Below are 15,246 nucleotides of genomic sequence, written 5' to 3' on the forward strand. Positions count from 1 at the left end.
CTCATCATCATTATCCTTCATACATACGAAGAAGATTTCATACAGGGGCTACTTAAGAGCAATGAAAAACAATTTAGGACTTTCCACAAATTATTCGAAGTTTGGTGACTATATTGATCTCGTCTGTCTGTCTCGTGGAACTTAAAATACTGGAAACCATAGATGCAGCTTGGCTTCACACGTTCAAGGCACATCAAGAACTCGACATGAACTGAGTTATTTACTATTTGGTGACTAATCTATGCTGATCGCATATATTTTATTGAACTTATAAAATGGGTATCACGGATATATTACGGTCTAGCATATTAAGTTATAAGCCTGATATATTTTATGATTTTTTTTTTTCATACCAATACTTTCACCTATAAATTGACAACGTTACTGATGAAAAACATGATTTTTTTTGATTTTCCTGATGTGAATTTACCATTTTTATAATCAACATTTTAATAGCGCCTCCATATAGACTACTGTCTCAAAATATATGCGATATTGCAGAGCTTGCGTTTAATATAATGCGGGCTATTGCTTACAAGATGCTCATATGTTCTTAATTGTAAAGTTGATGTAATCGCTTCGTTTTTACGGACGCCATTGTGACATTGATCTTTGTGATTAAAGTGAACACGATTTGTAAATTATGTTTATAATTATGTATTCAGTTGGACATATCACGGAATGATTACGTATCATAAGCAGCATAACAGGTGTCACTAGAGGAACAGGAACTGTTTGGCGATCGGGGGGGAACATTTGACCTCGATGGCCCGTCGTTCTTTTATTTGTCTTTCTGGTCTTCCTATGGTTATTACTTTTTCACTTTATTGGTTCGCACTTCCAATTTTTCATTACAGTTACAATTTGTCTCGCATTGTCTCACATGTGATGTTTTTAAACTTTTTTTCTAGTATGGAATAACTTACGCCAGATTCCAACTGATCATCAGGGTCAATATAACTATTTGTGTATTTATCGTTTAGCGGAAGAAATAAAAAATGGTAAGTCTTTAGAAGGAAAATGTAAATTTGTCTGAAATTACTTTGTTTTGATGTAACGATAACACTATACTATATCAATGTCGATAGCATTATTACAACATTCAACACAAAGTCAAGCGCAAAAATAAACATTAAAGCAAAAGACAAGATAAACTATAAAAAGGGAAAACATATCAGGCGTTTGAAAGAGAAACAAAAAATGTTCTGCGTACTCAAAATGATTTTAAATTATCTTTTTAATCGAGTTTTATTAAAACGTAACACCCACATGTAAAGAGAAAATGAGAAACATTCAGTTTTAACGTGTCAAGCTTTGGTTAATGCAAAATATTTAGTAAAAAAAAATGTTTCAAAACTTCCTAACAGATCTTTTTTTATTTGGTTAATGGGAAATGAAGATAAAAACATTTTGAAAATAATTTGTCAATTATTATAGGTTTTAAATAAAAACAGAAATACAATATTAAATTAGATTACTTTATAGTTATAGATATATATGATCATATATATGCATTTACGTTATTTACATTTGATTTAAATTAAAATAATGATAATACATAGTGGTGTGCTATCCAGTAAAGGATCCAGAATAACGAACAATGGGTCACATTATATATTTTTATTATTACAAATAACTTATTTCATTTACTTTGATATTAGATGTTAATCAATTAAATCAAAACTAATCATGTTATACTTTGTTTAACCTATTTGTGGTTTACTTATGTCTAAAAGTTCTATTGTAATTATTCTGCTCATTTTGGGCGCCATGATTGGTAAATAATGTATGTATTGTTGTTGTTGTAAAGAGAATTATCAGATTATACTGGATTTAGTTCCACGTTGGCAAAAACAGTTTTACTGTTTGGCAAATTAGATTTATTGTCGCTATAAAGATTCGGTAAATATAGCATGAATGAGCAAGTGGTGAAACTTATTATGAGAATAGACAAAATAAAGTGTACATACTCCATAAAGTTTATACGTGTAAAGAACAGTTACAAAATTAAATTATACCGTAATTATTTTGATGTCTCATCATTGGTGGTGGAAATCAAATGTTTGGAATGTGAAAATAAAAAAATTTTTTTTTTAGGCATTCCAAAAAATAAAAATAAAAAAACATGAAAATGACAATTCAACACCAACTCAAAAAACAAATGTGTATCCTGAAAATAACTGGAATTTAGAAAAAAAGAAATCTGTTGAAAACTTGACTGAATATTTGGGAAATGTATTGTAGACAGATTCAAACTCTTTTCGCAGACTTGTTCAAATTCAAAACTAAATTTGGCTTCTTAAATATTTTGGTTTCGAGCGTACCTGTTGAATATTGTCGAAAAACATGTCTTTAAAAAAAACAATGATATCGTATGATTTTTTGCTGGTACAAAAAACACATTTCTTGATAAAAAAAAATGGTATCATACGGTTTTACTATTTCCAATGTTGGTTCGAAATAACGTGTCTTGCAGTGATACATATAGAATAATGCATAGCAAAATCTGTATCGCCTGCTGTATCACCAAGAGGAACCAATATCAGTCCCGAGGGCTAAGATGAAATTTGAAAAAAAGGCAGGACAGGAATTTTGAGTAAAATAAAAGGCAGGATGAGCAACTTTGCAAAAAAAAAGGCAGGATGACAATTTATGTAAAAAAAGTCAGGATAAACTAATAAAAAAAAAGGCAGGACCGAATGGAGTGAAAAATAATAAGGCAGGACAGAGATTACAACTAAAAAAATGCAGGACACAATTTTTCATCCTAGCACCATCTATTCAAAGAGTAAGGACAGACAAACAGAGGAATTCCTATATATATATATATGAACTCCACATATTCGACATGGTACCAATTTTGCTGCACTAAATATGTGTATACTTCGAACTAAATATTAGAGTTGGAATTTCCACAAATGAAACTATGATGCTGATACTGATGAATAAATATTAATGTAACCACATTTTATTTTTGATCTAATAAACAGAACAACAATATCATATCAAGGATCATATTCTAAAGCAAAAACAAATTAATAACTAAAAGAGAAATCTAGTCATTTGTTAAAATAATCCATCATTAGAATTTCTAGTCGTAATCTGGCATAAATTACTTATTTTGTTTAGCAAGTATTTGGTGTCAAAATTTCTTTCCTACCCTCTTTTGGATGCATGTAATTTATAAATTTGTTTTTTTCCCATTTGGAACCTCATAATGATACATGTACATTTAATTTGTTAAAACCACTTTTAATATTTACATTATTCAAAATAATTGAGATTTTGAAGTGAACATTGCTATTAAGGAAAAGTATCAATGTACATACATGAAGTATTGCTACTTAATACAAAAGGTATAGAATAGTAAATTATAAATTCCATACTTTTATTACCTCAGTTCGATTGCATCAAAGTTAACACATGTACATGTAGTTTAAACAAAATAATAGTGGAGAGAGAATGGGTCTTTTGATCATTTTCCAAATTTCTAGTCTGAATCATTGTCATAAATGACCCATTTTCTCTTGCAGGTATTTTTCTGAAATTCTAATAAAATGTGGTTACATTTCGTATCATGCAAGGAAGTACGCCAACTGGACGTCATGTGTCCAACTTTGACGTCATTCGATATATGACGTCACGCCCGGTATGCGATACGGCTTTAGCTATGCGATACAGGGTATGCGATACGGGTTTAGCTATGCGATATGGGGTATGCGATACAGGGTAAATGATACAGACTGGAGAAAAGAACCTGTATCAGATATACTAAATTGCTGTATTTAGTACTAAATATATGATAAATTGGCATCCTACAGATATAAAAAAAGTAAAAAAAACAAAAAACCGAACTCCAAGGAAAATTCAAATCAGAAAATCAGAAAATCCCATATAAAATGGCAAAATTAAAAGCTCAAACACATCAAACGAATGGAAAACAGCTGTCAAATTCCTGACTTGGTACAGGCATTTCCTTATGTAGAAAATGGTGGATTTAACCTGGTTTTATAGCTAGCTAAACCTCTCACTTGTATGATAGTCTCATAAAATTCCATTATATAAACAACAATGTGTGAACAAAACAAAACAGACATAATTGGTCTATTACTACGATCTTATCGTTCTTTTGGCTTTTTGATTTTAAATTACTAAGTGTACATGTACCAACCACAAAGTTGCAAGTGCTTTGGTATAATAGGATACTATTCAATTATATTCAAACTGATCATTTATGATTGTACTTATTTTTACAGCAATGCATTCTTCAGTAAATACATGTCAATGCTGGAAAAAGAACATTGTTACCATTGACACAACAGGTAAGATGTGCACAAGTATATAAAAATCCATCGCTTAACTTCCTATTATAATCTTTTAAGATCCAGGAGTGTCCAGATTGAATCATTTTGTGAGATAAAAATAAGGATGATACCAACGCTGTAATAAAAAAAAACTATACATCGCCAAGACAACGACATCATGTCGCAATAAAAAAAATGATAACACAAACAACAGTCCACAAACCACTACTGAAATTTGGCAACATGAACCTAAAAACAGGGAATAAATCAGAGCCATCTGAAAGAGTATGCAGTTCCTGTCCTTCTCGTTACACCGCTCTTTCTACTCATCTTAAATATAAATCCGGTGATAAGTCATATCTTGTAATGTAGAAAAGACATAGAACGCCTAGTCCAAAAAACAAATGGTAAAAAAATAAAAGATTGAGGAGTAATAGCTCAACCAAAACCCGTTGGTGAATTCCATGCTTAAGCAGCAGGGAATAAGCAGTTCCTTCACCAATACAATTTTCCATTGGGTTGCTCACGTATGAACATGTGGAATGTATATTTTTCTTTGTGTTGCAGTTCCAATCACTACCACTCAGACAACTCCAGGTAAATAACTTATTATATTTTATGAATGAAAAAATTATGCGTATGAAAGCATTTGTATGGTTTAGATTAAGCTATCGGGAGACGCATTGAATAGCAGAAGACACTTGACCTATCCGTGCATCCGGTCTCGATCCGTCTTTCCTTAAACTATTCCGAGCTTATCTGAGTATAAATTTGTTTAGCGATGTTCAAATCAAATAAATCCTTTGAAGCAGATACAAATCAAGATTTAAACAAAGCTTTAGGAGATCGCATTAATTTCAAACGGATCGTATCTTGATATGTATGCATCAACTTTCATGCAAATTAAACTGGATTAAACGTCACAATAGTAGAATAGAACACAAGTGGTAAATGTACAGATCAGACGACTATTCTGGTATCTAGAATTCGTTATCATACATATCATGTCATTATTATTGGTTTGGGTACCCTAGTTCTAACAATCCGGGCAATCGGGCTTCCTCCACCAATAACATCAGGCCACCTCGATATAGTGAAGTGGCGTTGAACACTACCAATCAATCAATGCTATCATTATTAAAAGTTTGGTAACGATGTAGATCGTTTCCGTCATCTTGACCTTGGAAGAAAGATTTTAAGTGATTATCATAATTTGACTAACATCTAGAAATTGACAAGGAGGGTCGGTTGAGAACGTAAAGACATAGAGATGAATTTCATTTATATAGCAACATTCCAGCAACACGTGCACATGCAGTATATTATATACATTGTGAGAAAAAAAAAGCTAAACATAGAAAAGACAACCGCAGCATACCTCAATGGAAAAAAGACGATCACATAAACAACAGTCTACAGTACGGAAAACTAAATATTTTGGCAAATGAACCGCCGGGAATGAAATCAGAGCCATCTGAAAAGAATTCAGTTACTGTCCTTCTCTTTGCATCGCTCTTGTTGTTCATTTCAAATATAAATTAGGTGATAATTCGCATCCTGAAATGTCGTGGATAAAAAATAGAACACCTAGGGTGAAAGACATATGGTAAAAAAATAAAGATTGGAGAGCAATGACAACCAAAACCCGCAGGTGAATTGCATGCTGAAATGTCTGTGAAATGTCTGTGAAATGAAATATGTCATTATTTGTTTTGTAGAATCTACTACATAAGCTGTCCTTGAATAACAAAACAGAACCTTTATAATTACCCATACCGTATTCCTGGATTTAACAGCTCTGTCATTATACATTACAAAGTTTTCTCCTGATACATTTTAAACGAAACACGAATATGAAGATTGTATATTTTTCTTTATGTTGCAGTTCCAACCACTATACCACTCAAACAACTCAAGTTAAATAATTTATCATATTTCATGAATGAAAAAATTAATCGTATGACAGCATTTGTATGGTTTGGATTAAGCTAGCGGGAGATACATTGAACAGCAGAAGATACTTGCCCTGTCCATACATACGGTCTCGATCCTTAAACCGAAGCGTCTCCTGATATGTATGCATTACCCGTCATGAAAATCAAAACGGGTTTAAATGTCACAATAGGGGATAGAACACAATTGGTAAATGAACAGATCAGACGACTATTCTGGTATCATACGTTTTATATTATCATTATCTGGGCAATCTTCCGCCAATATATAGTTTATATACCTTAAAGAGACACAGTTTTGTTTGTAATTGTTAGATGTTGTTGCAGAAACACACGTGCCAATATTTTTTATTTATTTTTTCAGTTCCAACAACAATAGCCCAGACTATAGCAGGTAAATAGATTATGATATATTTTCATTGAACAAAATAAACGGAAGTCTGGTCTATGACTAGCCGTTGCTGCTGGACTAATCCGATCGCTTTTGTATTTTTCATGATCATGATTATTTCATGATTTATTGTGGAAATGATTTAAAAGAAATTTTACAGTGTACAAAATGATACATCATTTTTTAATTTTCAAGGTTATCTCCGAGATACACGAGTGTTCCGCAGCTTAATTTAGGACACTTTTGTGTGTTATTTTTGGTTTGTTGCTCTTCGACGTTTGCACCTTTCGATTACAAATACTGAGCGTGACTGTCGAGTAATGAAATTGCGAAGTCCATTTATTATGCCTTAAATAAAGGCAACAGTAGTATACCGTTATTCGAAATTCATAAATCGATTGAGAAAAAAAACAAATCCGGGTTACAAACTAAAACTGAGGGAAACACATCAAATATAAGAGGAAAACAACGACACAACAGAAACTCAACACTAAAATGCAACACACACAGAGAAACGAACTATTTTAAGTTGCTCGTGATTTTGAAGTGAAAACCAAGTTTTTTTTTCGCTCGCAACAATGACCAACCACTTCTTGAATATAAGAATTATCCCACATATATATAGAGACGGACACCACAAAAATAATATAGAAAATGAAAAACAAGAATTACCACAAATGTAGGACAGTACACAGGTCACGCCAACCACCAACATCTGAACCCTTCAAAACAAAATAAGCATATAAATAAAGACAAATAACGAACCAACATTGTCCAGAAAGAAAGTAATGAACTCTACGGTCCAGTTTAATATAGTGGTCAAGAAATCAATTTGTATTTTGGATATGCGTTTCTAGTCGCCTTTGAAGCTCTTATCAGTAAAAGGGAATGGAAAATTATAAATTGCGATTTTCCGAAGAAAGATTTCCGAAGTATTATTTTTCACGCATTGGAGATTGTGAATTGGCATTTTCGAACTTTCACTTTTTGATATTTTTTTGCCTGTCGCGCATGGCGTCTTACCGTATAGATTTCATTTCCTTTTTCTTCAGTTTCGTTCAATTTATTGCTGACATAGTCATTAGATACTTAGATATACACATAAATTAACAATTCTCAAACACAAATTCCAAGATTGTATATATGTTATACTCATTTTGAATATAAGAAGATGTGGGATATACTTCAATGATACAGCAACCCAACGAGACAACTCAACGACATCTAGAGGTGTATTACATGTATGTGTGTTAACACGGATGAGAAGTAACAGTTATAAGGCGAAAGTTTTACGCATATGCGTAAAACAATTGTTTATCAGAATTAGATGCCATGATAAGGATGTCATGATTCCAGCATAATACTTATTGGACGCCTGTTTTACATCAGTAAAATGTTTGTTTGGTCACTGGGTTTTACGTCATTAGCACATAAGTTCAAACGTAAATTAAACACATGTGTTTATCTTTAAAACGTTCGCTATAATCAGAGGTCGGAAGGCGAACTTTTGAATGTTGACGTTTAACTAGTTGGTTGCACTGTTTTATTTTATTATCACTATATGATTTCTCATCAGAAACCAATGGCAGTACTGAATAGAATATGGATTTGAATAAAACAAAAGAACGTACCCATAAATTTAACTAGATATGTGTAGAAACGAATTTGGCAAAGAAAGGCTAAGTATAATTGATAAGTAAATTGAACATTCATACTAGTAAATACACATGTATATACTAAACATTGTCATGTATCTGCAGCTAGCTGCGATCCTGTGAAAACGTTGACTGGTGTTGCTCACAATACGGTAGTTGGACAGACCTCTAAATGCCAAGATGGCATTCATAGTCCAGCAATTTACTTTGTTCAGTCTGCTTGCAACTTAGCCTATCGTTTGACAGATTTATCACCAGGTCAAAAGGTGAGATTTTTTTTTATTGCTCTAATTTTTAAAGAATGTTAGAATAATTGAATATAATTTCCAAATAGTTTCATTAAACCAACAACTATTAATCTGACCATGCAATGATGCAGCACAAAGCCCTAGAAGACCAAATGATACATAATGTTTTACAAAATATCAAGTCCATGAAATTATGCACCAGACTATATTTTCAACTCCATGGGACAAATTTTAACAAAGACGTTTTTTTACTGTTTTATTGAGGCCTTTTGGGGTTTAATACTCGCTAACGTTTTGTACTTTTGACTATCAAAACTTTCGGACATGAGCTTACATGATTAAAGGTATTCTAGGGACATCTGTTGTCCGCAAGGAAATCTAGTCATTTGTCGTTTTACTATTACCCTCTCTGAGTGTGCCTATTTACAAGTACTTCGGTATTTTAATGATTTTAATAATTATATAAATGTATTTAAATCAAACCCTACTATGATGCAATCACATTGTTAGTCCGTCCGTCCGTTCTTCCAACAATCATTTTCCTTACACTTTTCTCAAAAAACTACCAACATGCGGCACCATGACCAAACGCCTAAAGATATGGGATGAAAGACAACTAACAATCAATAAAAAAAAACAACACCTTGAAAAATGACACAAAATGAACGACACAAGTCCCACCAATAATCGGGGGAGGGGATTTCCTCAAAGCGTCAGCAGTTCTTGCTCTCCTTGTGGGAATCGTCGTGTTACTTCTTTCAAAATCGATTGCTGATACATATCCAGTAGAGGTATTGCCTCACACGAAAGATGATTGGTAAATGTCTTCTGGCTAAGACAATACAAAAATTATTGTCCATCGGTAAGTACATGATCTACATTTAAGTTATATCACTTACATACATGACATAGAGGTCCTTAATTTCTGTATTCCTTGAATTTCTTTTATTAATATCTTTAAAAATAAAAATAACGCTTATTTTGTAAAATTCTCATGAAATTGATTTGATTTACTATAATGAATTTTTCTGTTATTATAGGATTTCTTTTTTCTTTACATCATTCATTTCTGTAATCAGTATTGTATTACCAAATTCTTTTATCAACCACAACCCATTATTCTCTATTCTTTAATTTATTCATTATTGTTTTTACCATTATTCTCTGTTCTGTAAACCCCATCCAGACCCTCATTATCTAACCCTTTTTCCTTTTAGATGAAAGATGCGTGTCAGAATCTCCCACACTACACTGGAGTAGCTCGTTTTGTTGGCAAACTTTTAGACACTAGCCAGACCAACAGCGATGCTGGAATATTTATTGGATGTGGACCAGACCACTTCAAAGTAAGAAATGTCAATATTCAGATTGAAAATGAATATTTACTGGTATACAAATTGGAAGATGTGATATGATTGCCAATGAGAAACTTTCATCCAAACAAAAAAGTACAAGGATTTTAAAAAGAAACCACGGCATTCTGCAGCAAGGTGCAAATTCCATACAGTATAGAAAGTTTAAAAAGAAGCTTGGATAACAAAATGTGAATAAATTAAAAACAATACAGTGTATAAGCAAATAGCATTAAATAAAAAACAATCAGTATGTCAGACAGCTACAAACGGGACTACATGCTCCTAGCTATCAACCGGGACGCAAAGAATGTGGAGGGGTAAACAATATGTTTGTGAGAGCTCAATTCTCCTCTTAACCTTGGACAGTGGTGTAGCATGACAACATTAGAACAAACTATAAAATCTGTTGAAAAAAGCTTGACTTATCAGTTCGGTGGTAAGCACAAAAAATCAAAACAAACCAACAATAAACGAAGTTCCGATCCAAGAGTACTCGAAGTTACTGAAAGGTAGTTCAAATCCCAAATTCCAACTAATAATAAGACCATGTTTTCACAGACCAGAATATTATTCATGAAAACTCCAATGAATTTAATGTAATACTTGGTCATTTAAGCAGTTTGAGAAAAAAATATGACCTTGTGCAATGCAAAACTATCAATATCGACGGCGTGGATAACCCTAAGAGTGAAATACTGGATAGCAATTTATGTTTAGTTATGTATTTGACTTATTGAGATCGAAATCAATGTTAGCACCAATAAAGACAATATTTTAAGATATTTTAAAATGTCATATTGACAACTTTCGAGAACAAATTTATTCAAATTCTATTAATAAGTTAACATGAATCGTATCAGTTTACTTTAAGATAGTCAAGATGATTTTTTTTTCTCTACATTACATACGGTCATACAATTTTGAGTAAGACTCTGAAATCAATGTACATAGCGCCACAGTTCCGGGATATTCCACACTCCGGCACCGGAGTCTTTCCCGTAATCGGAAGAAGAAGAAGAAGAAGAACCAATCACAATACTTGGTTTGTTATTTCGATAACCGGGATATTCCACACTCCGGCACCGGAGTCTTTCCCGTAATCGGAAGAAGAAGAAGAAGAAGAACCAATCACAATACTTGGTTTGTTATTTCGATAACAAATGACTCTAAAAATCAAACTCAGTACTCGATATTTTATATTCTTATTTTCATTAAAGTAAGAGAATAAGCATCTTTTGCTACGCGTGCTTCAATCGCCATACATTCTCATGTGTTACGATATCAAGACAGACTAGAGACTGGCCGAAGACCGTATGTTGACCTCTATATGTCTTGGTTTTTACTGTTTGGTAGGATACTGACTTATATTAATTAACAGTATTTTCCACATCATTTTATTCATATTTATTATCTGTGTTTCTCTTCAGGTTGTTACAGAAAATTGCACCACTAACCTACACGTAGAGCACATTCTATTTACCGACCCTAAAGCAGACAGTTACTATGTAATTAATCATCCATAAAATCTGATATATAAATTGAAGAAATAAATGGCAAAGATGGGAAACATTTTAGTTGTTTATTACGTTTTGCCATCGGTGTTACTTTGCTTCCCGTGAACCCCATTATTCAGTTTTGAACAGAAATGTTCCAATTAACTATGGATAAATATCGGCATATTGGTATTCTCGATCATCCAGACGATCCATATATCATGTTATTATTTGTAGGAAGAACAATATCGCTGGATTAAGAAGACCAGCATTTAAACATATATTCTGTACTTGGATTCCCGGAAATGTCCACTTGTAATACTTTAGTTCCGACAAAGACCGTTTTTCTGTGTTCGATTTCATTTTACACACAAAAGGCACGTGAGAACGTCAAAAATTAGTGTTGGGATCAATAAACGTAGGAGGGATAAGAAGGGGGGAAGAAACGTGTGGTCAATTTTTTTCGGTGGAGTGAAAATTTATTTAAAACATTCCATTTCATTTCAATTATTGCCACATTAACCTATTATGTCTGCTTTGGTTGCTCACCCAATTTTGTCAATATAACGAAACTATAAACAATTGTCATACAAGTGGGATGTTTTGCTAGATATAAAACCTGTTTTTCTAGATATGAAACCAGGTTTAACCCACAATTTCTTTATAAAATGCCTGTAACAAGTCAGGAATCTGACAGTTGTTTTCCATTCGTTCCGTTGGTTGATATAGGCTAAAGTGTGATTTTGTCAGTTTTTATGGACTTCCTCTTTTTGAATTTACCTTGAAGTTCGGTATTTTTGTAAATTACTTTTTTTATACAATTATTTTGAGTTGCAGTTTATAAAAGTTTTGAATTACTCAAAAATATTTTTTTTAAACTCCAGGCATCTATCGCCTCGGCCGAGTGTGGCATTCTTTTGCAGAATTCTTTACTTGCAATGCTCTGCAAATTTGGTTGATTTGGCCTTCACACTTCTTTGTTTGAACGCCACTGATGAGTCTAATGTAGACGTAACGTCTGGCGTTTGATTTCTTAAACATAATCTGTTGTTGTATTGTCCCCGGAAATCGACCAGTACCTAACCCTTTTTCGTAACAGACTATTTTCATATTACCGACTTTTGACTCCGGAGTTTACATTTTTTTCGACAGGTTACCTACTATGGGGTAGGACATCCTGGTACTCGGTCAAGTAAGAGCAACTTAAAGAGGTAAAATCAATCAAGCTTACAATCGGTACAATATGGGGGGAAATTAACTGTTACATGTTTTCTAAGCACAACAAAATCATCGGAAAACAGCAAACGTTCTCCCTAAATTGCACCAATTATACGTTTGATTTTACTATTTTTGGTCGCTCTCACCTGACAGAGTACCAGGATGTCCTACCACAGAGTAGGTAACCTGTCGAAAAATATTAAATTCCGGAGTCAAAAGTCGGTAATATGAAAATAGTCTATAGAATAATGTCATGTGATATAGGTTTTTCAACATCAACATTTCAGCAACTATTCCGGAATTTTCTTATTGAAACGGATGTTTTATTTCGTAACAATTGTTTCGCAAAGGTAATTTTGTTTTAGTGATCGAACGTAATTTATTTCTGTTTAGTTAATACACTAAAGATCGTATGATTTTTCCCCCTGCCCCGTCCACGGTGGTCAATCCACTGTGGCACATACGTCAACCCAATATATAAATAAGAAGATTTATAAGGACTGCCAATGAGACAACTCCATATTAAGACCTCAGATTAAGGATCGTAACAATAGCTCAAACCATCGAACTGTTGCGGCTAAAAAACGAACTTTATAGAAATGTTGAACACAAAACTAATGTTTGTTTGTTTATATAAGAACAAAATGTTGTTTTACGTTTTAATTATATAAAAACAAAAACCAGATGAAACAGCATGTCCTCTCAATAGACAGGGTGGAAGTTGTGTGGACGGATGAAAAAGAGCAAAATCCGCCTCATCTGTGATGTACCTGTTTTTTTTATTTGTAAAAAGTTCGAGAAACATAAACAGATAGGACCAGTCTATTACATATGTTATATGCAATTATCAATTTATTTGTAATACATGTTCATAATAATTATTAAATCAAAAATAAATACAATTTGAACAAATTTAGTATGAGATATAATTCCTAAGTACTCATAAAAATCAAACCGCCGTGGTGGTCTCGTGGTAGGATGCTCGCCTCAAGTGTGGAGGAAGTCGTTGATTAGATCACTACGTATCACGAATTGTCTCCCTTATACCACATACCAATCTTGACGATCGCTGTTCGATTTCTTTGAAGATATTCTGCAGACAACAAATATCCCATTGTCTGTCTTTATATTCAATATACGTACATAATCGGAAAATATAAAATTCATTTGTACGAGCTTTCGAAACAGGATAAAACGCTAGACTGGTCGAGTTTTTCTCATGTTCCTTACGAGTACAAATACCTATATACATGTATATATGTAAGAAAATATGGTATGATTGGCAATGAGGCAATTATCCACCAAAGACCAAATGATGAAGAGTTTAGCATATATAGGTCACCGTGCGGCCTTCAACAATGAGCAAAACTCATACAGCATAGTCAGCTATAAAAGGCCACCGTACATGACAAACTTTAAAACAATTCAAACGAGAAAACCGGTACCAAAAAATACGAAAAACAAATATAATATATAGCGATCAACAGAACCAGTGAATAGCAAGTTCCTGACTTGGGACAGGCAATATTTTTTATTATCCTGAAATTTAACATTGACGCTTGAAGGTTTAGATTTCTAATTCACAATCGTTGTCTTTATTTTTTCAAAGAATAAATCGATATTGTTACACGCGGACCAGTTAGAGGTCACCTTTTATGAACTGTGATTATTAAAATTTAAAATTAAAAATTAAAGGAAGTTGTGACAATACAACAGTTCATCAAACACTGCAACAAGTAAAACTAATGTTACAAACACCACCAAAAAAGTGAGAGCGAAATCAGGTGCTTCGAAAAGGTAAAAATCTGATTGCAAATTTATTTGCTGCAACTCATATTAAACCTTCTTTTGTAATGAAAAAGATAAATATACTATACATATTAACTGTAACTGTGGTAAGATGATTAAAGCTTTAAACTCTTCCTGGTTATCATCTATGTATGTTTCGACTATAAAGTTCATCAACAGCTATGTTGTAGGTATTATTATGGGCATCAATTTCGTCTCTTTAATAGCAGACGTGTTCCTCTATTGATTTGAAACACAGTGTATGGCCGATCTCGGTTAAAACCAGTCTAAATTCCATTTAATAACAAAATGTATGACTCTGCTACCTTTATAATATGTCTGCTTTAAATGATCAACAGTTTTCTAATTATAATGCAGATATTTACCCCAAGGAACTTACTGGGGCCATTGCACAAGGGATTGCTTATTACGTCTTACATTAAATCAGTTGGAAGTGTACTGATTGACATTTTTGTCTAGGAGACATATTGGTTTACTTATTAGTTCATTCATCCTATTATATCTGTCAGTCGATACTAAAGATTCGTCCTGAATATACATGATATACAAAAAAAATGTATTTGCCACTAGAATTAAACAAACATTAATTAATCAATAGAAACGGAAAAAGATACAGAGAGAATTGCGGAAAAAAATCAATCGAGGAAAAGTACCTTTCTCAATTATATCGTTATTCCAGATTCTAAATAACACTGATTTTCTTCATGATTACACCTTATATTATACGTATGCTGGATTTTGATTGGTTGATAGTCAATGTTTTCTTATATCTGATGAATATCGGTCATTATATATTTTACAAAGATTGTCTTATTAGCTAC

General features: G+C 32.8%; 1 protein-coding gene across 1 annotated transcript in view; it reads left to right on the forward strand.

Annotated features, from left to right (window-relative positions):
• The window catches only part of LOC127718903 (uncharacterized), a 69,624-nt gene extending 58,152 nt beyond the window's left edge, over nucleotides 1-11,472 (forward strand). Inside the window, exons 17-23 of the mRNA XM_052224992.1 lie at nucleotides 912-1,001; nucleotides 4,257-4,322; nucleotides 4,872-4,901; nucleotides 6,621-6,650; nucleotides 8,408-8,568; nucleotides 9,768-9,896; nucleotides 11,333-11,472. Coding sequence (XP_052080952.1) covers nucleotides 912-1,001; nucleotides 4,257-4,322; nucleotides 4,872-4,901; nucleotides 6,621-6,650; nucleotides 8,408-8,568; nucleotides 9,768-9,896; nucleotides 11,333-11,428 — 602 coding nt within the window. The 3' untranslated portion in view covers nucleotides 11,429-11,472. The remainder of the gene's footprint in view (nucleotides 1-911; nucleotides 1,002-4,256; nucleotides 4,323-4,871; nucleotides 4,902-6,620; nucleotides 6,651-8,407; nucleotides 8,569-9,767; nucleotides 9,897-11,332) is intronic.
• The last annotated feature ends 3,774 nt before the right edge of the window (nucleotides 11,473-15,246 follow it).

Source organism: Mytilus californianus, unplaced genomic scaffold (genome assembly GCF_021869535.1).
Source record: "Mytilus californianus isolate M0D057914Y unplaced genomic scaffold, xbMytCali1.0.p SCAF_10, whole genome shotgun sequence".
Lineage (NCBI taxonomy): Eukaryota > Metazoa > Mollusca > Bivalvia > Mytilida > Mytilidae > Mytilus > Mytilus californianus.